This window comes from Aspergillus puulaauensis, chromosome 1 (assembly GCF_016861865.1).
Source record: "Aspergillus puulaauensis MK2 DNA, chromosome 1, nearly complete sequence".
NCBI lineage: Eukaryota > Fungi > Ascomycota > Eurotiomycetes > Eurotiales > Aspergillaceae > Aspergillus > Aspergillus puulaauensis.
This window is the reverse complement of record NC_054857.1, coordinates 3,070,809-3,096,027: the sequence shown is the minus strand read 5'-3', so window position 1 is coordinate 3,096,027 and position 25,219 is coordinate 3,070,809. Positions and strand designations below refer to the sequence as shown.

Genomic DNA, 25,219 nt, shown 5'->3' with positions numbered 1-25,219 from the left:
CCACACTCCACCATCTAACCAAGAAAATATAGAGGGACAAAAATTCACAACATCAGACACAGTCATGAATAAGGCCATCTAACTCTCAATAACAACCTTAACAACCGGCTCGCCAGCCTCATCAACACCAGCGCCCGCCAACTCAAACGCCCTCTTCCCATCCGCCAGCGCAACCTTATGCGTCACAACCTTCTTCTCAACAACATCCATTTTCCCACTAGCCATCAGCTCAATGGCCGCCGGGTACGCATGCCCATCGTACCGGAAGACTCCGATGATATCGACCTCGCGCAGCGCGGCCGCGCCAACAGGCACCGTCTGCACGGGGTTGCCCATGCCGATTTGCACGAGGACGGCGCCGGGCGAGGCGGCGAAGATCCCGGCTTGCACGCAGGCAGGGACGCCGGTGCAGTCGTAGACGCGGGTGAAGCCGAGGGCGGACGGGTCGATGGATTGGATGGAGGCCTTGAGGGAGGCGGCGGTGGATTGTGCGGTTGAGAGGGCGAAGGCGGTTTGGTCTGCGTGTGGTGCGTCGCGCGGGGGAGGGTTGGCGGGTTTGGGGATGAGGAAGGTGGAGAGGTTAGGCAGGGAGAGGCCGGAGGCGATCTTTAGGCGGGAGGCGTCGATGTCTGCGACGACGATGTGGGCGAAGGCGTCTTGGGCGCTGAGGGCGGCGGCGAGGAGGAGGCCGATTGCGCCGGCGCCGAAGATTAGGGCTGTGCTGTTGTAGTTTGGTGGGAGGGAGGATTTGGGAGGTGGGTTTGAGCGGCGGATGGCGTGGAGGCAGACCGCGAGGGGTTCAAGGAGGGCGCCGCCGGCGAAAGAAACGGACTCGGGGAGCTTGTGGCACATGTCTTCAGGGTGGGTGGTGAGTTCCATGAGGGTGCCATCGAGATGGGGGTAGATCTTTGCAGAGGAGCGGAAGCGCATCTCTGGGCAGAGGTTGTAGCGGTTGGAGAGGCAGAGAGGGCATTTGCGGCAGGGTAGCCCGACTTCGAGGGCGACGCGGTCGCCGACTTTGAGGCTTTGTACGTTGGGCCCAACGGCTGTGACGACACCGGAGGACTCGTGGCCCAGGCAGTAGGGCTCGCGCACTACGAAGTCGCCATTGCGGCCGTGGTTGTAGTAGTGCAAGTCTGAGCCGCAGAGACCGGTTGCTCGAACGGCGACTTGCACTTCAGCGCCATTGGGGGTGGCGACTGGTTTGGATTCCTGGTGGTGTTAGATCTCTGTGTTTGTATACAGATGTGAGAGTGGGGGAGTACCAGGCGGAGGTCTTTGGCGCCGTGGAGGACGAGGGCTTGACAGGAGGCCATTGTGAGAGCTGTACTTTGAGAAGCTCGAATAATTCTAACAGGAGTAGGACAGATGCTCAAGAATCAAAAACCGGCCTGGGATTTGAGCATTCGATTAAGTATCTGAGTGAGGCGGACATTTTCCCGGCGCCGCGTGGGGTTGACTGCGACGGATTTGCTCCGCGTCGGGTATTGATCCGGCGTTCAATAGCCGACACTGACCATGTCCACTGCAGCCAGGGCACGGGTCTAGGTGACGGTAAAGTCAGTGACTCTAGTAGAATAAATTGACCCGGCCCAATAATTAACACAGGCTAATTACTGGCTAATATGTGTGGCGAGGGGCCGATCGCAAATGGCCCCGAAGTCCGACGTATACTGGAGATTCAAACCCCACGCGGAGGAGCTCCTCGCCGTCCATAACCGGCCGTCGCCGCGTATACCGGGGATTCTTCTTACTATTAATTCATCGGACACCTCTCCTATCGTCTCTTTTTTCTTCTCCTTCTCCCGTTTTTATTTCCCGTCCCTCTCTTTGCACCCCCCAGACTACCTATCCAGCTCTTGCGCGCTTCAACCCCGCGATTGACATCATCATGCCTGCTGCTCTGCTCATCGGCGAGATCACCCACGCCAGAAAGGAATGGGAGGGTCTCTCGTCCATTCTGACGCTCAAGGTAAAACAATTGAGTCCCCGGATATGCAGCGCAGCGTTCTAATGCGCTTTCCGGATGTAGGAATTCCCCTCCGGGACTAGGGAGGACTTTATCCGCAACCTCAAGGACGGAAAATACGACGATCTGGTGGCGCTCTACCGATCCAACGCTTCTACAAAGGTAGTTCAGATTTGGCTGTGTTTTCGCGCATTGTGCTGATGACTGCAGTTCACTGGTCCTTTTGATAAAGAAGTGATTTCGCTCCTGCCTAAGTCGCTGAAATATATCTGCCACAATGGAGCCGGGTACGACAATATCGATATCCCCGCTTGCTCAGAGAAGGGTGCGTGTCGCCATTAACTGGTGGAATTTGACAGAAAAAGTTAACGGGCTATGATAGGCATCTCCGTCTCCAGTACTCCAGTCGCCGTCAACGATGCAACCGCAGATGTCGGCATCTTCCTCATGATCGGAGCTCTGCGACAGGCTTACGTGCCGTTGACTGCGATTCGAGAGGGTACGAACATCCAGTCGCCTCTACAAACTAAATGATATACTAACAGCCACAGGCAACTGGCAGGGCCAGACAACGCTCGGCCATGACCCCAAGGGCAAGGTGCTTGGAATCCTGGGCATGGGAGGCATTGGTCGCGTGAGTCAACCCGCTCCGCCGTGACTATTTTACCACTAACATGTAATTCGTATAGGAAATGGCAAGCCGTGCCCGAGCCTTCGGAATGACGATCCAGTATCACAACCGGTCACGACTAAGCCCTGAGCTCGAGAACGGTGCTAAATACGTCTCGTTTGACGATCTGCTGGCTACTTCCGACGTGCTGAGTCTGAACCTGGCCCTCAATGCGTCTACCCGCCATATCATTGCCGAGAAGGAGTTCCAGAAGATGAAGAATGGTATTGTGATCGTGAACACCGCTCGAGGTGCGCTGATTGATGAGAAGGCGTTGGTCGCCGCGTTGGAGTCTGGCAAGGTAAGTCCGCCGTTTCCTCGTCTTTAGGGCATTGGCTAAGTTAGTAGGTCACGTCTGCTGGTCTCGATGTATATGAGAAGGAGCCGATTGTAGAGCTCGGCCTGCTCAACAACCCTCGAGTAATGCTCCTCCCGCACATTGGCACGATGACTTATGAGACGCAGAAGGAGATGGAGATTTTGGTGTTGGATAACTTGCGATCGGCGGTAGAAAAGGGCGAGCTGATCACGCAAGTTCCGGAGCAGAAGAAATAAGATAATCGCATATTATAGCAATAGACTTGAATTGATTCCTTTTGAACTGTTAAATATTATTCCTCGCTGCTTGAAACTGTAGCCTCCTAGTCCGAAAGTGCCAAGTGATGAGGGGATACTGCCGGGTTCCCGGGCGGTGACTCAAAACAGCTAGTTAGGGCTCGCTTAGGGCACTGGATGCCAAGAGCGAAATCCGCACCACAACGAGCGACTCTCGCGATCTCCAAAGTTCGACGGCCGACCGACCAAAAAGCGACAATCTTCTCTCCCGACATCGAGGACCACCCCGGCAACCACATCAAAATGGTGAGTACCTTTTGAATACTGCGTTGAGAAACACGAGGAGGAATTGCTTTCATGGAGGATTACACTCGTCGAAAAGGACCGGAATGGCTTGCGTTATTATGGCAATTCAACATCTTGCTGTTTGCCTGTGCGGCCCTTGTATCTCGGATTTTCGACTGCCATCGTTACCATTTCCTCGACCCGTGACCCGTTCATGAAAGAAAGAAAAAAAAAATTGTGTTTTGGAATCAGGAAATTTGGCTTCTGGACTGGATTGCTGATTTTGGGTTTTTTTCTTCGATCAGGTCCGTTACGCTGCTCAGGATATTCCGGCCGCTAAGAGCGCCCGCGCCCGGGGCTCTTACCTGCGTGTCAGCTTCAAGAACACCCGCGAGACCGCCCAGGCCATCAACGGCATGAAGCTGCAGCGCGCTCTTACCTTCCTCGACAACGTCAAGAACAAGGCCGAGGTTGTTCCCTTCCGACGATTCGCTAGCAGCACTGGCCGCAACGCCCAGAGTGAGTTGCCTTACCCCCCTAGTTCCTACGATATCCGGCAAGAGGTGGTTAGTGGATGAATTGGGGCGAGACTCGGAGTGAATATGGCAGATTTTGGGCGGAATATTGGCAACCGGTGCAAGAATGATGCTGACCGGATTCCAGCTAAGCAGTGGGGTGTCGCTCGTGGCCGCTGGCCCATCAAGTCGGCTGAGTTCCTCGTCGACCTCCTCAAGAACGCCGAGGCCAACGCCGACACCAAGGGTCTCGACACCGGCAACCTTGTCGTCAAGCACATCCAGGTCAACCAGGCTCCCAAGGGCCGCAGACGTACCTACCGTGCTCACGGTCGTGTATGTTCCAACGAATTCCTTCATTATTAGGGAAGAAAGGACTAACAGAATCCAGATCAACCCCTACATGACCAACCCCTGCCACATCGAGCTCATCCTTACCGAGGGTGAGGAGGAAGTCCAGAAGGCTTCCGCTGTTGAGCGCAAGGCCCACCTCAGCTCTCGGCAGCGTGGTACTCAGATCCGCCGTGCCATCACTGAGGCGTAAGCGGACTGGGTGTCGGGAGGAGTGAATAAAGTGGTCAGAATTTGAATGGGATAGCCGGAGTTTTTCTGTTGTACGGAACAAATACCTGGTCACGGAAGAAAATACAAAAGATTCTTTCAAACAAAAGAATATTCCTCTGAAAAGCTATTCGATCCACAGGATCTACAGGCTGAGCGACGGAAATCAGTCTAATTTTAACACTGCATGGCGGACCTTGTATAACTGTTTTTACCTGGATTCGGCACAATACAGCCAACTACCACCAATGATCTCTTTCTCCTAGAGCACCAATAAAGGCTAAGTATGGCCCTTTTTTTATCTTTCCAAATCGAGAAGAGATCCTAGAGGCTCAGGCCTCTGCACCCCGTAAGCCGCTTGCATAGAATCCGAGTGGAATGTACTACGTATGCAACCCCAAGAATTACGTCTTTGTTAAGGTCGTGTGGGCTACATTGGGCTGGTATTGGTCATCCAGTATACTAGAGAGCCAAGGGTGGCGGTGCTGCAGACCGCATACTCTTTCCTCTTGAGCTTAATGCCAGGCGTCGAATAACTGCCGTGATTCATCAGCAGCTGGCGATTTAAGTCGCTGTTTCGACGACGGGCTGGTGGTTGCATACGTGTTTCAAGCGGCAGCGTTGCACGTTTGCTTGTGTGGCGGTGGTGGGGAAGTCGTCCAGACCTCCATCTTTCTCCCAGGCATCACCATTCTCCCGCTCTTCTACCTAATCATCGCCTTCTATCATGGGTGGCCACTGACTGGGTGTGACGGAGTGCTGCGCGTCACTGCCACTTGTGGTTGAGTTGCCTGCGATCGCCCGCCGTTGTTTCTGCCTTTGCAGCTCAGCGCTTAGACTGAGTCCGTGAGGCTAAAAAGTCCCCAGATGCCTGCGACGACTAGCTGCTAGCTCAGCCTCTTATTCTTCTCTCTTTCCTCCCTTGATTTATTTCCCCCTCACCCGACTCCCTCCATATCTCTATTCCATCAATTCATACACCTATATATCCTTGGGTGACAGCGACACCACACCATGAAGCGTTTCCTCAGCACCATCAACAAGCAGCGTCCGGGCGCCGGTGAGCTAGTCCCTGTTTCACCCTTCCGAACCCCTGCTGAGTTCTCAAAATAGGCCCCTCGGGCGACGCCCCTACATACGCCGAAGACTCGCCGGAGAGCATTGTCCTCAGAGAAGTGGTTCGTGGTGATCCGATGAATAATGAATCATGTGCGGGGGAATGATGTGCTGATCGCGTTGATTACGAGCAGAATGCTTTTTGCCAGGAGGGTCAAGGTCCAAACCAGCCGGTACGTCTTGCCCCTTAAACCTGGTCCCATGCGCCCGCTAATAAGAATAAACTCCAGCAAGGAGAAGAGTTCGTCCATCTGCCTGGTATCGTCGAGAGTGCCGAGTCCAGCCCCAATGCCGCGCGCGAAGCCGCCCATCTCCTCCGGAAACTGCTGTCGTCGCCGAACTCGACGGCCGCCAATATTCAGTACAATGCGGTGATGCTGATTCGCATCCTGATTGATAACCCTGGTCATACCTTTACGCGGAACTTGGATGCTAAGTTTACTGCGACGATCAAGGAACTCCTTCGTACAGAGAAGGATATGGGTGTGCAGCAGTTTGTCCGCGAGACTCTCGATGCTATGGAATCGCAGCGCCAGTGGGATGAGGATCTCAAACTGCTTGTAGAGATGTGGCAGAAGGAGAAGCTTAAGATGAACAAAGCTTACAATAACTCAAAGGTGTGTGTGGTCGGACCGCTTTTCAATTGGTAAACGACAAGGTTAACACTCGTCCAGGGTAATCGATCAAGCACTTGGCGACGGACCCCTTCGCGCCAGAACTCGGATACTAATAATAACGTGGTTATCCCCGAACGTACCGATAGCTTGCCGCAGCCCGCCGAGCTTGTTTCTCGTGTTTCCGAGGCGAAGACTTCGGCGAAGCTGCTAACGCAGTTCGTCCAATCGACGCCACCGGCCGAGATGCTCTCCAACGACCTCATCCAGGAATTCTCCGGTCGGTGTCGAAGAGCATCCCGCGCTGTGCAGAACTATATCCATGCGACAAATCCTCCTCCCGATGAGGATACTCTGCTGACGCTGATTGAGACGAACGACGAACTGTCCGTGGCGCTCTCCAAGCACCAGCGCGCTATGCTGCAGGCGCGAAAAGCACTCGGTCAACAAACGCCGCCAACTGAGTCGGCTGCGCAGTCGCCGTCGGACTCAGACAATCAATACCCGAATGCAAACGCACGCCCTGTTCCTCCGCCTCCCGTGCCAGAGCGGTCTCGAACGCCTCCCCAGTTTGAGCCGATATCGCCAGTGTCTCCTGAGCTTACCCACCAGCCATCTACTGCGAGGACCGAGGTGACGGATATCTCATCGATTAGTGGTACTACGGGGGCGCCTGCACCAACCGGTCGGTATGAATATCGGTCGGAGGATTACCAGGTGCAAAACCCGTTTGCAGACAACTACAGTATCCCTCCAACCATGCCGGCACACTCCGAAGAGAGTGATATTGATCGGGCGGACGAGCGAAACCGATGGAATGGGGCCCAGCAGCCGGCCCAACAGCACCAGCAGCACATTTAGCGGAAGCGTTTTTTATCGTTGTTTTTGTTGTTGGATTATCTTTCCTTGTTTTTGTAATTATACCTTGATACCTCTTTGCGGAGTATGAATGAAATTTTCTCCCCCCCCCCAAGATACAATTTCGCTTGCTTTCTTTTGACCGCTTCTTCATTTCGTTTGTTAAGCCAGTCTCTAAGAGAGGCGAATCAATATGTATCTGATTCAGATTTCAGGATCGAGATGAGCGCCAGGGTGGAACCAGCTGTGGGCAGCTGTGGACATCTTCAGGACGTCAACACAGTCGGAAAAGCAGGTAAGCCACAATCCTGCCGAAGCCCTATCACCTTATTTATTGAGTCTGACTCGTAACAGATGAAAGTTGATAGCAACTTGATTAAGCCGTACCATATAAATTGGCCGACGCTGACGGGGTCGGGGCTGGTAGGATCGCACTCGGCCCGCATGCCAATGAAGCTGAAACCCCGAAGCGCCCCTGGACCACCTCCAGGACCTCCCTCTACCTGGCCAAGATCTAGATCCACCGGCTATTACTGAGTCTAATTAAGGTGAAACTATAGAGCGCTTCGGTTCATCCCGACTTGGGTGTTCCTTCAGCGTTGTTGCTATGAGAGGCTTGAGAGCCTCCACCTCGGAATCCTGATGCCGTTCCCGTCACACGATGACCACCCCCTGATTGTGATGTGGATTGGAAGGATGCATAGTCTCCTCTTCGGGTCTGAGTTGTGTTTCATGCCGTCTGTCAGTGTCAGTGAGGCGTGGGTGCAGGGGAGGCCTGGCAGCGGCAGTCTGGCAGGGGCAGGAGCCGGGACCCGGACTATATAGATCCAGAGCAGTTCGCTGCTCCTCGAGGGTTCTTCTTTTTTTGGTTCTCTCTTCACGCACGCAGGCTTACTTATCTTGACTTGACTTTCTTTCCCGTCCATTCTCTTCTAACATCGGTCTGTGACCGTCGCATTCTTTACTCAACTATACTATCGGTATACTGGTCTATACCGTCCCATCGCTCTCTATCTATCTATCCATCTTTCACTTAGAACCCCATCTACCACCATCAAAATGAAGCAAGCAACCTCCATCCTGGCCGCCGCCGGCCTGATCTCCCTCGCCAACGCCCATGGCTACATCACCACCCCCAAGCCCCGTTTGCCTGGCACCGCCATGTCTTCTGCCTGCGGTGAACAAATCTACAACAACCAGAAATCTGACCGCGCCGGTAACGTCCAGGGCGAGCTCCAAATCGGCGCCGGCCAGGAAGACTACGACGAGGAGGCCTGCCACATCTGGCTGTGCAAGGGCTACCAGTTCGATGACAACAAGGAGAACGTCCAGCAATACAGCGCCGGTCAGACCATCGACTTCGTCGTCGACATCATCGCCCCGCACACCGGTGTCGCCAACGTCTCGGTTGTCGACACCTCGTCGAACTCGGTTATTGGCGAGCCGCTCAAGAGCTGGGCTAAGAACTACGCTTCGACCGAGACTGGTATTACCGAGGACGACACCAACTTCAGCGTCACCATCCCTGAGAACCTTGACAGCAAGTGCTCTGAGGCCGGTGCCTGTGTGCTCCAGTGGTACTGGTTCGCTGAGAGCATCGACCAGACCTACGAGTCTTGCGTCGACTTTACTGTCGGTGGCAGTGGCAGTGGTAGCGGATCTAGCGGCAGCGGAAGCAGCAGCAGCAGCTCTTCTGGCTCTGGTGCCTCTACCACCTCAGCTCCCGCTCAGACCCAGTCCGCCGTTAACAAGGAGGTCTCCGACGTCCCTACAACCCTGAGCACCGCTACTCGTCCCGCCGAGACCGCCACCGGAACCGCTCAGGCGACCGCTGTCCCCACGGCCGGTTCCTCGGATGAGCAGGTGAACTGGCTCTCCAGCATCTTCAAGGCTGTTACCTCGCGCGAGTAAATGCGGGTCTTGCCTTCTGGCTGACTAGTTCGTCTGTTGAAAGGGGGTGAACCTGGTTGTAGTGGTGGTGGTGTTAGATGTTATCGCTGCCTGCGTGTTGTCGTGTCGTGTGTGTAAACTACTATGCTTTCTAGCTAGCTAGACTAGAGAAGTGACTTGGTTATCTATCCTGTAATATCTTTATCTTTGATTATTATAAGTTCTTGCTATTAGCGTAGAGTACCTCTACAATGTACCTAAGTTCTTGCGAGCATCCTACTCCAACCCACTAACATTTCTTGAAGAGGCAAAATACCACTATGTTTTTTCAGCAAAGAAGGCCGGCTGGCCCAATGGCAAGGCGCTTGACTACGAATCAAGAGATTGCAGGTTCGATCCCTGCGTCGGTCAGTATTCTCTTTTTGCTTGGTTCCGGTGATCTGGCTGGTTAACCGTGTGAGTGTGTGTGGAGTTATCAAAATTTTCGATTTTTTAAGGCGGTTTTGATAGAGCAGGAATCAGAGTGGGGCGAGTCCGTGGAAGAGTTTTGGCGCTATGTGGGGCTGTAAGTAATTCATGGCCAATGGGAGCTTTGGTCCGCTGTAATGGGTTTCTTGGCTGTGCACGCCATTGGGAATGTTGCTGTAGTACATAGGTGGTCGAAGTATACGCTGGGTCTGGGAAGACGGCTGGGGTTGTTGTGCGAGCTCAGGTCAGAAAACATGTAGACCTTCCGTTATGAGGGATTGTGGCGGACATAATATGGGGAAATATACAGTGATCAACTGGAATTACGAAATTAATTTTATTACCAAGCAGCCAGAGCCGAAGTAGAGAAGCAATATAGTTAAAATAAGAAGGTATCAACAAAGTCCAGTCCGAATACTCAGTCCAAGTATACCCACAGTATTCCAAACCAACTATGTATATATGAAGAAAACACAGAATGTTAAAGGTCAAGAAAATAAATTCGTTTTGGGTATTCCCAACGTAACTCATGCCTGTGATGACTGCTCGAACAACGCAATCGTCGAGCAGTATGTGCTCTCGTTGCCCTCTTGCGGGACTAGACTCTTGCCATCGGACGAGGCGATCATGTTCGTCGAGGCGATGGTGCTGAGGCCAAAGATGTGCACGTCCGAGCAGTCAACCTGGACCATGTTCTCCTGGCACGAGCCGTCGAGACATGTCTGGCCGTAGTTCTCGAAGAAACTGTACAGGCCGGCGCCGTAGACGTAGACGTTGGAGGAGTTGGTCACGCGCAGACCCCAGGCCTTCTTGCAGGCTTCGGTGGTGCAGGTGGAGAAGTCGGGGTCATTCCATGATTCTTGAGGGGTGAAGGGTACGAGGGCATCGGGGTTGGCCTGGAAGTAAGGAGTTTCGGTCTGGATCAGACCCATGAATATGTTCTCGGCATTGTTGACCTGGTAGTTGTAGAGCTGGTTGTGCTCGGCGGCGGTACCGTACATCCAGACGGGCCCCTTGGATTCGACGAGGATTCCGCGGCCGTTGTAGATGTTGATCTGGTTGTGGTCATCGATGTCGAGCTCGTGGTCGGCAGTCCAGGACCAAACGTTCTCGAGGTATGCGGTAGACTTCTCAGTGACGTGGAGAAGCATGAAGGAACCAATACATTCCTTGTTAGGGGTAGTATCGGTCTTGGGTGTCTTGGAGCACTTGTCGGATTGAAGCTCAGTGCCTGCGGAGCCACCGACACGGAAGTGGACATCCCACATTCCAACGGAGCCAGGGGTCTCCTCAGCAATGTTCCACTCCATCAGAATGGCGCCAGGGGCGGGGCCCTTGGTCACAAGGGTGATGTCGCTGATTTCCACGGCGCCAGTGTCGCCAGCTTTGCCGACCTGAAGGAGAGGAATGGGGTTCTTCTCGTCGGAGAACTTTTCGCCGTTGGCCATGAGGACGGGCCAGACTTCACCAACGATCTTGATGTTCTTGGGGACCTTGACGGTGTCAGTGAGGACGTAGGCACCGTGGTCGAAGAAAACGACCTGGTCCTTGGTGGCGCTGTCGAAGATCTTTTGGATAGCAGCGGTGTCATCAGTCTTGCCATCACCCTTGGCGCCAGCGGACTTGACGCTGACAAATGACGAAGCGGCGTAACCTTCGTACAGAGGCTTGGAGCGTTCAAAGACCTTGCCGCTGTCGCTGTTGAGGAGCGCCTTGGGCTTGTTGATTGGGACTGCAGTCTGAACACGAGTCTTGGTGACTTCCTTGGCTGCGCACTGGCCTGAGTTGCCGCTGCTGCCGCTGGAGCCGCTGGAATCGTTAGATCCATGACTAGATCCAGATGATGCTGGGGTTGATTCAGTAGTGCCAGAGGGAACGACTTCAGAGGTGCCGGCCGCAGTGCTATCCCCGGTGGTTGCTGGAGCGGCGGGTTCAGTAGTGACAGCAGTAGAAGCACCAGCCTCGGTCTGCGAGCCGCCCTGGCCACCCGAGGGCACTGGAAGAGGTGCACCAGTAGTCTCCACGTTGTCCGTGCGCGATTCCGTGCTCGTCGCAGGAGGCGCCGCAACAGTAGTAGAGCCGCATTCGTAGACGGTTTCAATGATGGTCTCTGTCACCACCTCTTCTTCCTCTGCAGGCTGGGCCTGCGCCTGGATGGATCTCTTGCTAGCACTCTGTCCTGGCCGGTAGACACTGCCCTGAACCCAGTTCTCCACAACCTTACCACCTGCAACAATTTCGCTGCCGTCGACAGATGCAACACCGATCTTAGAGCCGCTGAAGTCCACATTGTCCAGGACCAGAGTACCAGCACCAACAGGGATGCTTTCTTTATTCCAGGCAGTGGCAACACCGGTGGGAGTGTCGACAAAGTCAGAGTCGAGTAGCAAAACGGAACCAACAGTCTGGTTGGAAGGAGAGTTCGACATGTTCAGACCGAGCTCGCACTTGTTGAAGGTAATGGACTTGAAGGTCCAGGCCCAGTTCCAGTTCATGTAGACACCGGTGTTACAGTCGTTAAATGTCAAGTTGCGGCTGGTGAACTGCTGGTTACCAGCAAACATACCATAGTTTCCACCGTTGAAGGTCATGTCGGTCATGAAACCTCCAGAGCCGTTGTCCATGAAGATACCCTGCTGCTTGTTGGCTTCGCCGCCACCCTTGACCATCTCGAAGCGGATGTTCTGCAAGCTAGTAGCCTGGCCCACTTGCCAGTGGATACCGGCACCGGATCCTTGAGGCATAGCAGTGAGATCAACGACAAAGTTGCGAATTGCGCGGAAGAAGTTGTTCTGGTTGGTGTACCAGTTGGAGCCGTCGTCCTCATATGGGTCGGCATCGACGACAGCCATACCGGTGAAATCTGCGGAGGCCTTGAGAACAGGGAGGCTGATAGCATCACCAATCATCTGAGTGTAGTAATATTGGACGACGGGCTTGGAGACCAAGTAGGTACCAGGAGGGAAGTAGACCACGGCTGGCTTGGTGGTAGACGAGTCGCAGCCCTTACCGCAGCGAGACCCCGAAGCGATAGCCTTGTTGATGGCAGCAGTGTCGTCCGTCGTGCCATCACCTAGACCCGTTAGAAAATACACCTGACAACAATGTGGAGCTACATACCAACAGCGCCGAACTCCTTCACATTTCGGTATACTTGGTAGTCGCCAGTGTTCCCAAAAGCTACGGCGCCTTGGTGTTTGACATTGTCAATCCAGTAGTCGGAACTGGACTGTCTGGCGATTAAACCGTTGTCGTTTGAAGCGACAGGACTGGCTCCAACCCAAGCGGACCCGGTTAAGAGTAAAAAGATGCTGGTGAGACGCATGATTGCTGTAGTTTCGAAGTCACCGTTAAGACGACCGAGTTCTCACTGTCCAGCAGCGAGTCGATGGATGATATACGAAACGACCGTCGAGTTAAACCGACGGATGACGATATAACGGGCGAAAATATGCAGAACGAAAGAGCAGACCGTCACACGACGCGGTCAGTCAAGACTGGAGGTAAACAACCCAAAAAGTCAATAAAGACAGACAATGGCCCGACAATAGGGAGCGTGGGGCAGATAAATGAATGAATGAATGGCAAAAGAGCCAAAAAATGCAACACAAGACGGGCCGGCGCTTGAAGAGAAGGAGAGAACGGGAGAATGGGAATGAGAATTGAGAGAATAGACAGGAGAGGATGGATTGTTCTTGAAGTGTTCAGTTGTACCTTCGTATTAGACCGATGTAACGAAAATACAGGATCTGCCGCCAATCAGGAGGCCGGTGTTCGGCTAATGACCAATCAGGAGACCGAACAACTGTAATCCCGCCGATGCTGAAACAGTCGATTCAGGGATGAAACGGATGAAGAGTCGCCAACGGGGTGATTGGAGCCCGATTCACCCTGATCTTTATTAAAGCGCTGGAGAGCGGTTGCAAGCGAGCGACTCGACAAGGAACGACTGGAACACGGGCAAAATTCAGGGTAGACGGGACGCACAAGCCTGCAACTGAGGAGGGCCTGGGTTGCGATGCTATATAGCACTCAGGAAAAGGATCAACATACCCTGGGTGGCCGCGACAACGTTCTTGTTGATCGATTCTTCACGTCGAGTCCGCGGCGGTATGGCTGAGCTGGGGACTGCTTATTATCCATAGACATTCCTGTATGCCCGGCAGTTATCTTGGTCCTCCGACCAGGTATGTTGACGCACAGCACCACTCTGTGCAGCCGAGATATGATCCGAACTGTTACTCTACGCAAGCCGGCAAGTGAGGACCCGAGTCTCGACTGTTGAACTCGAAATCGAGTCAATCGAGTCGATGGATGGTACAGTTTATTTTTAATCCATCCTCCAGCCAAGCTTTGGGTACCCGCTCCAAGTGGGAGCCATCAGATCCGATCCTCCTTGTCAAGAGCCTTTTCTTCCTTCATGAAACCACTAGTTCCTTAGCATGACTCTCTTCATCCGCTAGTAGAAACCATTCGCTGGTGGCCGTCTGGCCCGGAAATCGCCTTTCTGCTCCGCGCCACTCTCGTCTTGTGTTGCGCCCTCGCATGTCAGTTTTTGGCTTTTGCAGGGTATGTGGCGCCGACGCGCTCACTGGAATGAGTCTCCGTCCTGAATTCCAGACCAGACCCCAAAATCAATCAACCTCATCCATCCCGACGGCTCAAGGGCCAAGGCGTGCAGAGTACGGATACGTACTCCGTTCACCCTGCTATCTAACACTGCGAAAGAGGCAAGAGACGCCCGTCAAATTCCAGCGCTGTCGATCGGTCAGCCGTGCGTGTCACCCGCGTCGCACTCCCCCATGTGTTTATTCATTGTCACCCTGTTCGGAAATGGTCATTGATTATTTGCTCCTTCGCCTGAGTTTATCCCTAGCTAAAATCTAGTTTACAGGGTTGATCTCTGGGCGTCCATTTTTTGCTCTTCCGCTCAGTCATCCACGGTTCCCCCTCCCTCAATCCCTGGTTCGGTGTCAGGTCATCGCTCCTTATCTCCATCATCTGCTGAATTGCACCACCATTCCGACGCACACTCCACAAACTTTCTCCTCTGGTTCCCACCCAAAGCACAGGCACATCGCTCTTGCGGCCTGCTGCCTGGTTACGCCAGACTCGAACCTCGAAACAGATCTCCTGGTGCCACCTTCACGGGGTCCGGGTGCTCCTGGATCTGCAGTGCGACCATTGTCGCGCTAGGTCACCCGTGCATAATGGGCCCGGCAATGCAACCTTGATAAAGTAGCACCCTGCAATGGGGGTAGGTGGTCTTGGGTGGCCGCAATCATGCGATAGTATGTATTGCGATGCGGGGGTAGGATGACAGACGAGCTGGTCGGCCTTGTGGTTTCGTGCACGGTGCGACTGAGAGAGCCGTAGGCGAGCTTCCTTAGTCTGTCTCATCAGACCGACGCTGCTGAAACCCCCGTTGCTCACGATGTTACCCCGTCGTCTAGTGTCTACATACTAGATCTGGGATGGCAATTGTTTCCTTGCGCCAGTCTCACATCGTAGGAAACCGTAGAAATATGTTATGACCATGCCATCAAACGATCAAACTAGCCATACAGGACCGTCACAGTCAGAATAAGACACCGCCGTTTGTGAGAAGGCGAAGTAGTATGGAGCGCGATTGTATGATACCCCGGATGATTTGCTCCTTCAATCACGGATTACTGTCCGTATAAGTTATCCATCATGCAAGCATACCGTTGGCCTTGAACCCTAATGCAGGTGCGGTTAATCGTAACTGAGTCGACTGCTCGGTAGTATGGAGCCTGTCAGTGGGCAGTGTTCCGATGTACTTGCGTTGTCTGGGGCTGGCTATCACCGCGGCAAAGGCGCCCGACAACGCGCTTGTCGGTGGAGGTTACGCCACCCGCAAGAGATCGACTACTCCATTATTTTTACTATTCATGCCGGCAGTGTTATCCATGCCAATGGCTTTAGTTTGGATTGGGTTGGCTAGGGTTATGTGGTTGGATATTCTCCGGCCGATCAGGAGTACAGCTATATATTTATTGTAACGGCTCTATCAACGGAACCATTTAATCGGCGCCGGACTGGGTTTAGCCCTATCGAGCAGCGATTTCATATTTAGTTGCGAGATTGCAATGGCGTGCTTGATTAGATTTAGATCTGATAAACTCTGGTTCCAGGGTCGCATCGGCAATGGTTATACGAACCGATATTCCCATTGTTGTTGCCCACCTCGACCATCCGATTGTCCCCGTCTGTTGTTCAAGGAGACGGGAAATCATAACTCCGAATTCGGCTGGCAAAGTGGACTGCCACTCAGCCTCTCGCCAAGTTCCAACGCCATCTTACATGTCAGAATCCTTGTTCCAATGGACGACTATTGGAGGGCCCGAGATGGGAACCTTGGTAACTTGGTATTTCTCACTCTGGCCTGGGCTGCTGCTCGAAATGGCAGTGCCTACAAAATGGGCCTCTTCTTACGTATGTAGGCACGCCCGTTCGTTCTGCATATATTAGCGGGACCTGCTTAGCGTGGATATGTACGTCCTCCTATACGTAGCTATTTATGCCTTGCGTGGGTTCCAATTTTGGTTCTCTGCTGAAGTTGCAAGTTGCACCTTGCCACCACCTGCTGTCTGTGCGACTCGAAGTTGGAGAACATCTTATAAGGCGAGAACAGGATTCCTTCGAGTCTTCCACTCAGGAGATACTTTCATATAACTATGACGTGATGGCCAACGGCGATGGTCGGTGTGCTGGCATTTTGGCCCCTGATCGCTCCACCAGTTTGGAAGGCGGCGGAAAGTCGCTCAAGACTGCGAGGCTGCAAGCGTGGCTATGTGCTTATGTGGATTACTATCGAGTGAGTTTTTCTCCTCTCGACCTTTTTTTTTTTTTTTTTTCGCCTTGCCAGCCTCGTATTGCGAAAAAGTCATGTTGGCACTTGGGCCTCTCGAACTCGGAAATAGGAAGCGTCAACGATATTGGTTGATCCGCGGGACTCCGTCAATTAAAATCTATAAATATCTCTCAGAAAAAAGGTATATGGCGGCCACCTTTGTGAGCGTTAAGGGGGGAGTAGGATTTGACATAGGTACTGGGATAATATAAAAGAGGTTTATGGAGGATTATGCTACCCATAATGTCACTAAGGATGGGTTGAGAATGCATATTAGGCACAGCGAAAGAATTGTATAACATGTATGTCCTTGTTAAATTTCGCGGCTAGTCATTGAAAATACCGAATACTCGGAAACCACCCGATTAAAAAACCGCCGCTGCCCGCAAAGCCAGCGAGTCCTAGGCCAGAAACGGACTAGAGAATACCATCTGGTATTGCAGCATCCCGTGAATGAAAATTGGGGAATTGATTGGTTCCTGTTCCAATCTTCAATATTTATCATCGATCCAGTTTCTTTCTCTCCTCCTCCACCCTCCCACTCTACCAAACTTGTACAGCTTCTTCTTTCTCTCCTGGCCTGCCTCCTTAATCCAGCATTGTTGTCGGGTTCCCTTTTCCCACCGAATGCCCAGCACCCTCATTGCTTGACTTTGCCTCTCTCTCGCTCCTGCCTTCCATTCCTCTCCCCGCTCCCTCCTGCAGATCCATTCCACAGTCTCCGTCGGGTATCGTCGACGAACTTCATACGTCCAGTAGGAGGAAAAGGAACTTACAGAGCCCTCGGGAGCCAAGAATAGTTCGTGGTCAGACGCTTTCGGGCTACTTTTGCATTATTGTCAGCCTTCGTGCATGGTTGGTGTCATTCTTTCCTCCCTCCCGCGCGCCCTCTCACGCTCATCTTTCACCCGCCTGTTCGCACTCCTTCCCTCCTTCCTTTACTTCTCATTCCTTGTCGCCGCCAATGTGCTCTCCTTTGCAGCCCTTCTACTCCCCTTGTTTACCCGCGACTCTTGCAGTTGTCGTCTAGCCTGGGCTAACTCTTCTCTTCTTTCTCTCCGACCGTTAGCGACCCCAAGATGTTGTCCGCTCCTGTCAAATCGGCCAAACGCATCTCCTCACTCTTCTCCTTGAGCTCAAATAAAGATGCCACCACAAGTCCTTCATCTCCGCGCTCGCCTAGTCTCCCAAGACCGTCTCCCGACCAGATACCCCAGGACCGGCGACGCCGAAGTAGTTCAAGGCCAGCTCGCCTATCCTCTGCGCCCGTTGTTCCAAACTTCTCACATCCAGTATCACCTGGCCCAATGGACGGCTTCGATTTAGACGCTCCGCTGCCGCCTCCTCCCTCCCTTCTAGCGGTTAACCAGGATCTGGCCGACAATGCATCTAACTCGCCCGATGGTAGACCTCAAAGCAGAGGCCGGAGATTGAGTAGCAGTAATAGGCCGTCCAGCTCCGGTGGTTTGGCTATCCCCGGAGGCCCCGATTCACGGCCCGGAACGCCCTCATCGAAGAGACGCAGTTGGATGCCAGGACGGGCGCGCGCTAGCTCAGTAGATGTGAGGCCTCCCCAGCCGCAACTGCCGAGTGCTTGGATTGCTGGATTAGAACATAAGATCTTGTATGATCTGGGCCCCCTGGGCCGCGGAGAACAGGTACGTAAGCTTATTCCAGTCGTATTTCCATGGTCCAAGCGGCCGGAAGCGATATATGCCCTGCGTTATGCCCAAAGAAACGGCAAAAAAAAAAAAAAAAAAAGAGAAAAAGAAAAAAAGAAACCCTCGGCGCAACCGAAACTAAGACAGCGGATGATATAGATTTCGGAATTATGGAACGAGACGGGCGATACATACGTATATTTGTTCCCGCAAAACACCGGCCGACCAGCATCCTTTAAGATCCATTCCACTGCGTTCGCCGATTCATCGTCGCTAAACTTTCTCGCACGTGGCTCCGATCCTCGATCTCCCGGTAGCCTTGAGCGTCAGACCCGAAGTCTATCACTAAACCCTCTCAACGGTCCTACTTCACCTCTTACCTCTCACAACTGGAACGACAATGACAATGACAGCGCCGGTAGCAGGCGCATGTCGTTCGAGGACGACATCCAGGACGAGGCCCAAGAGCTTCATCTTTACCTACCGATTCCACTCAACAGCGACGTTTCCAGTGACAGCACAGCCATCTCTCAAGAAGACCTGGAAACACTCCTTCTCTTCCGTAACCTCTTTGCCTTCCTCCTAGGCCAGTCCTTGATCGCGACTCCTCGATCATCGTCACTGTTTACGATCTTCATGGATATCGCTACATTACTAGCCCGCTTCGAATTCACCAACCTTGACGGATCCAACTTTGGTGAAATTGCTACTTCTAGCTTTAGCAACTATTGTGATGAGCTTTGCCTGGCGGATGTTCGCAAGAGCCGTGAAAAGACCATCGAAGCTGTTATCTTGGGAGAGCGCCTCCGATTTTATCCTCTATATCTGGAAGGGTTTGTGCATGGTGTAGGGAAGCTGGATGAACTGAAGCAGCTGAGAAGTCCTAAATTTGGGCTGATCAGCGCAGTCACCCAGAAGCGCCTCGAGCGTGGATTCATTGACTTGGATGGTCGTCTGAAGGTCTTGCAGACCAAGCTTAACGACTTTGACTTTCCTTCCGTTTTCTCTGGTATCGCAAATTCGCAGTCAACGGTTGAGAGTAAGGTTGTGCGTTTCAAGGCATGGAAGGCATCGTTTATGGAGTTCCGTCGGTTCCTGCTTAACTACTACCGCCAGAGATATGGCTCGTGGCCTCCCAAGCCTTCTAGGAAGAATCAATTCGAAGAGAGTGGCCTGAACCGCCAAGTTGCTAAGGAGATGTACGAGGACATGTGCAACGTGTACGATATGCTGGTTGATCGGACGTCGCTTACCACCCGAACACTGGACATGGCACCGGAAGTTGACGAGTCGGCCGATACGATGGACCTCACGAATCGTGCTATGAGAATCGTGCTAAGTGAGTATGATCGAAGTACGCCACCAGTGCAGCCGCCCATTCCTTTCGATATTCCTCAATACCCGTCACTGCAGCCTCTCTTGCGAAAACCGATAGACGCCAAGAAGGAAGCAAAGCAGAATACCAAGAAGCTGAAGGACTCGGACGTCAATGCCGTACTCATGGGATCCTATACGCGCGAGAGCTTGAAACCCACCCCATTTGTTGAGGCGTTTATGCAGTTTGAGCGTCGCTCTGGCCACGGAAAGTCCGTCAACGACTTAATCGATCTCCGGTGTGGTCAGTGGATCCTCATTTACTGCGTTATCCAAGCGCTACCGTTGGTCGTGGTTGATGTGCAAGGTATCCACTTTACCGACGACACGGAGTATTATCTTTGCATTGCTCCCCGAGGGGGAGCGCCTTGGGTGCAAAATGACGGCAAGGTTGCCCGTAGCTGGTTTGGCGTTGCTGGTGGCAATGGTCTCGTCAGCTTACCCTCGGATGTGGTCATCAATGGTGTGGAAGGAGTGTACCGACGCAGTCATTGCTGGCAAGCGGCGGAGCAATGGGCCGAGAAGGATGCTATTTTGGGGCCACCAACGGTTGACGATCCATATGACAACGAGTCCTCGATTTCATCCCCGTATCCAGCCCACCAGTCGTCTACAGGATCATCCTCAGAACACCCGCCGCACCTGCAACATCCGATTCCGGGCCATCAAACTCCTCCAACGCCATTGCTCTCACCCGGTGGTGGTAACCTTGCACCGCCACCCCCTGCAATCCCTCGAATGAATTCTCCAGCTCTACGAGCTCGAGCGGAACATCGGCACTCGATCAACCCTGGGCTGGAAGCATTGCCATTGCCAGCCGGTGTTGCCCCCGTTGACCCTCCAGCGAGGCCTATCAGCACGTTCAATCCCAACATGAGCTTCGACGATATCCTCAAACAGGTTCCCACCCAAAGAAAGGGCAAGAGATGAAGTTCCCTGGGACCGACCTGCAATTGAATGAGTACAATGTTAACCGAGGGGAGGTTGTACTGTCAATGTTGCTTCTACCATACACCTTTAATTACGTTTCTATTTATCATCATCGTCATCCTCTATGGTTCCTCTGTAATAGTACAGAAGGCGGAGCGGGGAGGGACAGGGACGGCGTACATGCGACCAAAAAGAGCTGATGTTTTGACTTGATACTTTGCGGCAGAGCTTTTTTTGAACATTTTTCTCTTTCTGATTCCGGGATTTGCGCATCATGCGACTTTCGAACTTGTCTTCTTACCTTCCTTTTCACTCCATTTTCATTTTGGAAAGTGCTGCTGCTAGACACTCCTTGCGTATTGTTGAGCTTGAGCTTGCATTCTCTGGATTCCCACGATTCTCGCGGCGACCGTCGGATTTCTGATGTTATCTAGTAGAGACGATAGAATAATAAATAATTCTGACCGAGAGACGCGATTTGCTATAGTGTGCTAATAATAGGGAGTCCTTCCAAGTCCATGGGTCCAGTCCGTCTTCCCGCCGTGGGGGCCAGTGCCCGTTTTTTACGAAGCTTCTTCCCTCCTACTGTAGAAGTGCGCCGCCTTTAATTCTCTTAAACCAGCCACAGCAAATATTATCTTAGCTGGACATGACGTTAGCAAATGGTCAGCAACAAGGATGCACACCAGAGTACAAAGAATTTGAGGATGGGCCAGGTTTGGCATACTATATTCCATTTAGGGTTAGTACAGGTGGACTCAATCGCGACATCGTTCGGGAGGTATACTCCAGCCATCTCAGTGACAGCGTTGACAATGTATGAGTCGATATGCTGAGCTTGCCAATATATAGACAAAACAGGGCATACTTCATCTATATCGACATAGAAGACTTTGTTGCAATTCCAGGAATTCTTGCAATTGTATTTGCTATAGTTTGTAGTTTGTACAACCAGCACCCTGGCCCCGAACTAAACCAGTTAGTGCCGTCAGGGTCTGCAGCTAAGCGATCCTGCTCGTAGTCTCGTAAGTCGGAACTCGTAGCCTCCCCCAGTCGTCTCGGGCTTGCATATTTAAGATTAATCCCCAGTCCCGGGGCGTCGGTCTGGACCTTTTTTTTTCCTTCTAACTCTCACTCTTTTGCTCCTGCGGCTGACTGTGCTCAATATTCATGTCAACCATCTCTCTTTTTTCTGCGGACTACAACAAAACCAAATAAACAGCTAACTTACTCCATGCCGATGCCGACATAATCCCCCTCCCCCGCCCCTTTTCAATCCTTACCAGGATAGGATAAGGAAAGCGATTACCTACTCTACTCTACCCACCTACCAAGTAATACACTCCGAGAAAAAAGGGTAAAAACAAAGAAAGGAAAGGGAAAAAAATGGTCAACGGAGAAATGTCCCGCTCCCGCTCTAGCATAACCAGCTCCAGCCACGATCGACTCGAACCGCGGCTCGTGAAAGCCGCCGCAAGCGATGCGCTCGAAGACCTGCGCGATGTCGTCGCGACCGCGCGCGAAAACGGCCAGTTGACTGATGGGTTCCTGCGCGTGGGGCTTATGCGCGCCTGCGAAAGGGGCAGGTTTAATGCGGCGCAGTATTTGCTTTCGTTGGGGGCTGTGCCGGATTTGTTTTCTGCGCCTGGGACTACGAATGCGAATGCGAGTGCGAATGCGAATACAAATGCGCAAGGTAGTGGAGGTGGGAATAATACCGGTGGCGGTGGTGGAAGGGTGACGGCGTCGCCGCTGCTCAAGGCTGTGGAGAAGAATCATGTGCGGATTGCGCAGGTTCTGCTTGACTACGGGGCTTCGACGGAGATTGGAGATAGGAAGGGGAGAACGGCGATTATGACGGCCGCGTGGAAGAATCATTTCCATATCTTGCAGGTCCTGATTGCGCGCGGGGCGGATGTGAATGCACGCGATCTGAGGCAGCGGAATGTCTTGCATAACCTTGCAGCGGATAAGATGTGTGATTGGGGGGAGGATGTGATTCGGTTGTTATTGGAAACTGTGTGTGAGGTTGATGCGCGCGATGAGCTGGGGAGATCGCCGTTGCATTGGGCGTGCGCGACGGGGAAGGAGAGGTTGGCGGAGATGTTGCTTGCGCGGCCGATGATTATCAATGCGCGGAGTACGGGTGGGATTCCGATCGCTGGGGCGGACGTCAATGCAGTTGAGGGGAGGAATAAGACGGCGTTGCATTTGGCTGTAGCGCATGGAAATGAGAGCATTATCTCGTTGCTTCTGCGGCATGGCGCTGATGTGAATGCGCGGAGTGATGGCGGGTGGACACCGTTGCATAATGCGTGTGACCGCGGGAGTGAGAGCATCGTCAGAAAGCTGCTAGGTGCTGGCGCGAAGATCAACTCGCAACTGCTGAATGGGGCGTCACCATTGCATGCGGCGGCGCAGGGTGGGCACAGTGAAGTTGTAGAGTGTCTGCTCGAGCGTACGGATCTGAAGCAGCGGTTGAGGGACAACTTCGGGAGCACGCCTTTCCTCGGCGCTGCGCACTCCAAGCACAAGAATATTGTTGCGCTTCTGGCACCGTACAACAACGTGACGGCGCTGAGCGAAGATGCGCGCGGTGCCTGCGAGGGCTTTGAAGCGACGGTTGTGGATTTTGGAAACTTCCACAATGGGAACCGGGTTAAGCGCACTTCGGTGTTTAACCTACTATACGGACGCGACGCCGAGAACCACAGAAAACAAGCGTGGAATGCACTACCATCCCACAGCAAGGCCACTGATTTCCGCTGGATACACCTTCCCGCGAACAATATGGCATGGGTTGAAGCCCTGCTAACCAAGGCGTTTATCGAGGAAGGCGCGCATGATGTGGATAGTTTCAAGGTTTTGGAGAGGTCGTTCAACTACCAGCATCGCGGCCAGAAAATGCATTCAAACTTTATGCGCCCACTGTGTCAGAGCACACATAGGGCACCGAGGACCCGGGATGAAGTACGTACTGACAGTGCGGAGGAGACAGAGGTGGAAATCCGGTCACCGCAGATAGTAATAAATGGCTTCTCAAAATATCCGCCACTGCCGCCGCTGCCGTTGCCATCACCGAAGGTAGATGGCGGAGGTAAAAGCAAGAAGCAAAAGTCAGGAGGAAAGATGGAGCGGCTGGATTCGTATTCTCAGGATGACAACCCGAGCAGTTCGCAAGGCAAGAAAGGCAAGAAAGGAGGAACGCAGACGCCCAAAGGTGGGACACCCAAGCCTCCATATATGGGACGAGACAAGTCTCCGAATCCTAAGAGTTTCTGCAAAGACAAACCGGCACTGTTGGAAAGCAACATCTGTTACTTTATGCCATACCTGCATTTCGAGACGGCTGAACGAAGAGAGAAGATGCAAGAGGCGATCCAGGAAACGCAGAAGGTCAAGACGCCCCAGCAGGGTATTGAGAGAAAACCCACGCGCGACGAGTTGCTTCTGCGTGCCCATCTCACATCGTCGACGACGTCACTCCATATTCGACGCACGCTGGACCAGTTCTTCTATCCCAACATCGACACGCAGTCGCGTGACCTGGATCAAGTCGTGTACCGTTACCAAACAATGGGATCTCGCACCCCAGAGCCAAAGGTGTTCATGGTTGACCAGCTCTGGATGTGGATTCTGGGACCGAGTTTGGTTGTGACAAGCTTCCCCCAACGATGGGACCAACCGAAGAACGATCCGTTGAACGTGCTGGACGGGATTATCGAAGATATCAATTCCAAGACCCGCGAGCGCGTGCAGTCCATTTACGATCTGGCCCTTAGCATCACCAACCGCTGCTCAGGGGTGTTTGATAGACACCGAATGGGCGATGACGAATACCAGTTTCTCGATATGTTCGAATCATCTATCGGCATCGCGACAGACCGCGAGAGTTTGCTCTTCCAACAGTTCAACCGGGCCTCGGCGCAGGCATCGGATTGGCTCAAAAACCACCGGAAGCTCAGTCGATTTGCGCGGCGGAAAGAAAAAGACGTGGCCAAGAATTTAAACAAAGAGGAGAAAAAGAAGAAAAAGAACGATGATGAGCTTGATGACGAGCCGCTGTTTGTCGATAACTTGCTAGACATCGGCCAGGAAACAGATCTCCTTGCCGAGGCGAAGGATATACGTGACGAGCTCAACATGATCCGGATGGTACTTCAGCACCAGCAACACGTTCTTGTTGACTTCCAGGAAGTGGTGTGCGAGATGTACCTCAGCCGCGGGGACCCGCAGCGGGAGATCAAGAAGCGGTTCGGAGAGCAGCAGCGGACAATTGATATGCACTTAAAGGATATCGACCGCATGGACAAGCAGGCTGAACGCATCTACTCGTCCATCACCGACCTTCTTGACCTAAAGCAGAAGCACGCCAATGCCTTCGAGGCCCGATTCGCTCGCGATCAGGCGGCTGGGACGACGCGGCAGGGCAAGATTCTCATGGTTTTCACGATCGTGACCATTGTGTTCCTCCCACTCTCATTTATCACGTCAGTGTTTACCATCAACATGCCTGAGTTTGAGAATAATTTAACCCTCGCATATGTGGCCAAATACACCTTTGGAGTCGGCTTTGGGATCTCAATTCCACTGGTGCTGCTGGCTTTGGTGCTCGACGACATTGGAGATGTTTTCCAGGAAGGACTGCGGCGGGCTCGAGGATGGATTAGAGAAAGTCGGCATAGAAAAGATCAATTGGTGCTGGAGAGGATGAAAACGCAGCGCTCCAACCGAGAGAGGACGTTGCTCCCGACGAGAGAGATCGAGAGGAAGTTCGATCTGGACTTGGAGCTGGACCAGAAAACTGTATAAATTTATGCGCGTATAGACATGATGACTAATGACATAATGAATGCCGAGGTTCTCCGCACCCAAGTCC

The 25,219-nt window shown here is 52.9% G+C and overlaps 8 protein-coding genes and 1 non-coding gene across 9 annotated transcripts; 7 read left to right on the top strand and 2 right to left on the bottom strand.

Annotated features, from left to right (window-relative positions):
* Window positions 1-78: 78 nt before the first annotated feature.
* APUU_11224S (NAD(P)-dependent alcohol dehydrogenase) lies at window positions 79-1,316 on the bottom strand (the record flags this gene model as incomplete). The annotated part of the gene is made up of 2 exons (XM_041695924.1): window positions 79-1,212; window positions 1,266-1,316. 2 exons carry the CDS (start codon window positions 1,314-1,316, stop codon window positions 79-81), a joined length of 1,185 nt encoding a protein of 394 aa, XP_041550590.1.
* Window positions 1,317-1,891: 575 nt separating this feature from the next.
* APUU_11223A (D-mandelate dehydrogenase-like dehydrogenase) lies at window positions 1,892-3,194 on the top strand (the record flags this gene model as incomplete). Its single annotated transcript, XM_041695913.1, has 7 exons — window positions 1,892-1,972; window positions 2,033-2,131; window positions 2,180-2,294; window positions 2,352-2,468; window positions 2,521-2,603; window positions 2,659-2,940; window positions 2,988-3,194. 7 exons carry the CDS (start codon window positions 1,892-1,894, stop codon window positions 3,192-3,194), a joined length of 984 nt encoding a protein of 327 aa, XP_041550589.1.
* Window positions 3,195-3,371: 177 nt separating this feature from the next.
* Window positions 3,372-4,538, top strand: rpl17 (60S ribosomal uL22 domain-containing protein; the record flags this gene model as incomplete). Its single annotated transcript, XM_041695902.1, has 4 exons — window positions 3,372-3,500; window positions 3,785-3,998; window positions 4,143-4,330; window positions 4,386-4,538. 4 exons carry the CDS (start codon window positions 3,372-3,374, stop codon window positions 4,536-4,538), a joined length of 684 nt encoding a protein of 227 aa, XP_041550588.1.
* A 1,031-nt stretch (window positions 4,539-5,569) lies between these two features.
* APUU_11221A (VHS and GAT domain-containing protein) lies at window positions 5,570-7,146 on the top strand (the record flags this gene model as incomplete). Its single annotated transcript, XM_041695891.1, has 5 exons — window positions 5,570-5,615; window positions 5,669-5,733; window positions 5,806-5,844; window positions 5,902-6,288; window positions 6,346-7,146. 5 exons carry the CDS (start codon window positions 5,570-5,572, stop codon window positions 7,144-7,146), a joined length of 1,338 nt encoding a protein of 445 aa, XP_041550587.1.
* A 1,056-nt stretch (window positions 7,147-8,202) lies between these two features.
* APUU_11220A (lytic polysaccharide monooxygenase) lies at window positions 8,203-9,054 on the top strand (the record flags this gene model as incomplete). Its single annotated transcript, XM_041695880.1, has 1 exon — window positions 8,203-9,054. The coding sequence occupies one exon, from the start codon at window positions 8,203-8,205 to the stop codon at window positions 9,052-9,054; it is 852 nt and encodes a 283-aa protein (XP_041550586.1).
* Window positions 9,055-9,372: 318 nt separating this feature from the next.
* On the top strand, window positions 9,373-9,444 carry APUU_t10009A. The gene has a single exon. It is a non-coding gene; the product is annotated as a tRNA-Arg (tRNA).
* A 584-nt stretch (window positions 9,445-10,028) lies between these two features.
* On the bottom strand, window positions 10,029-12,826 carry exgO (exo-beta-1,3-glucanase Exg0; the record flags this gene model as incomplete). The annotated part of the gene is made up of 2 exons (XM_041695868.1): window positions 10,029-12,574; window positions 12,622-12,826. 2 exons carry the CDS (start codon window positions 12,824-12,826, stop codon window positions 10,029-10,031), a joined length of 2,751 nt encoding a protein of 916 aa, XP_041550585.1.
* A 4,628-nt stretch (window positions 12,827-17,454) lies between these two features.
* Window positions 17,455-20,340, top strand: APUU_11218A (uncharacterized protein; the record flags this gene model as incomplete). The annotated part of the gene is made up of 2 exons (XM_041695857.1): window positions 17,455-18,033; window positions 18,196-20,340. 2 exons carry the CDS (start codon window positions 17,455-17,457, stop codon window positions 20,338-20,340), a joined length of 2,724 nt encoding a protein of 907 aa, XP_041550584.1.
* A 1,386-nt stretch (window positions 20,341-21,726) lies between these two features.
* On the top strand, window positions 21,727-25,152 carry APUU_11217A (ankyrin repeat protein; the record flags this gene model as incomplete). The annotated part of the gene is made up of 1 exon (XM_041695846.1): window positions 21,727-25,152. The coding sequence occupies one exon, from the start codon at window positions 21,727-21,729 to the stop codon at window positions 25,150-25,152; it is 3,426 nt and encodes a 1,141-aa protein (XP_041550583.1).
* Between the last annotated feature and the right edge of the window lie 67 nt (window positions 25,153-25,219).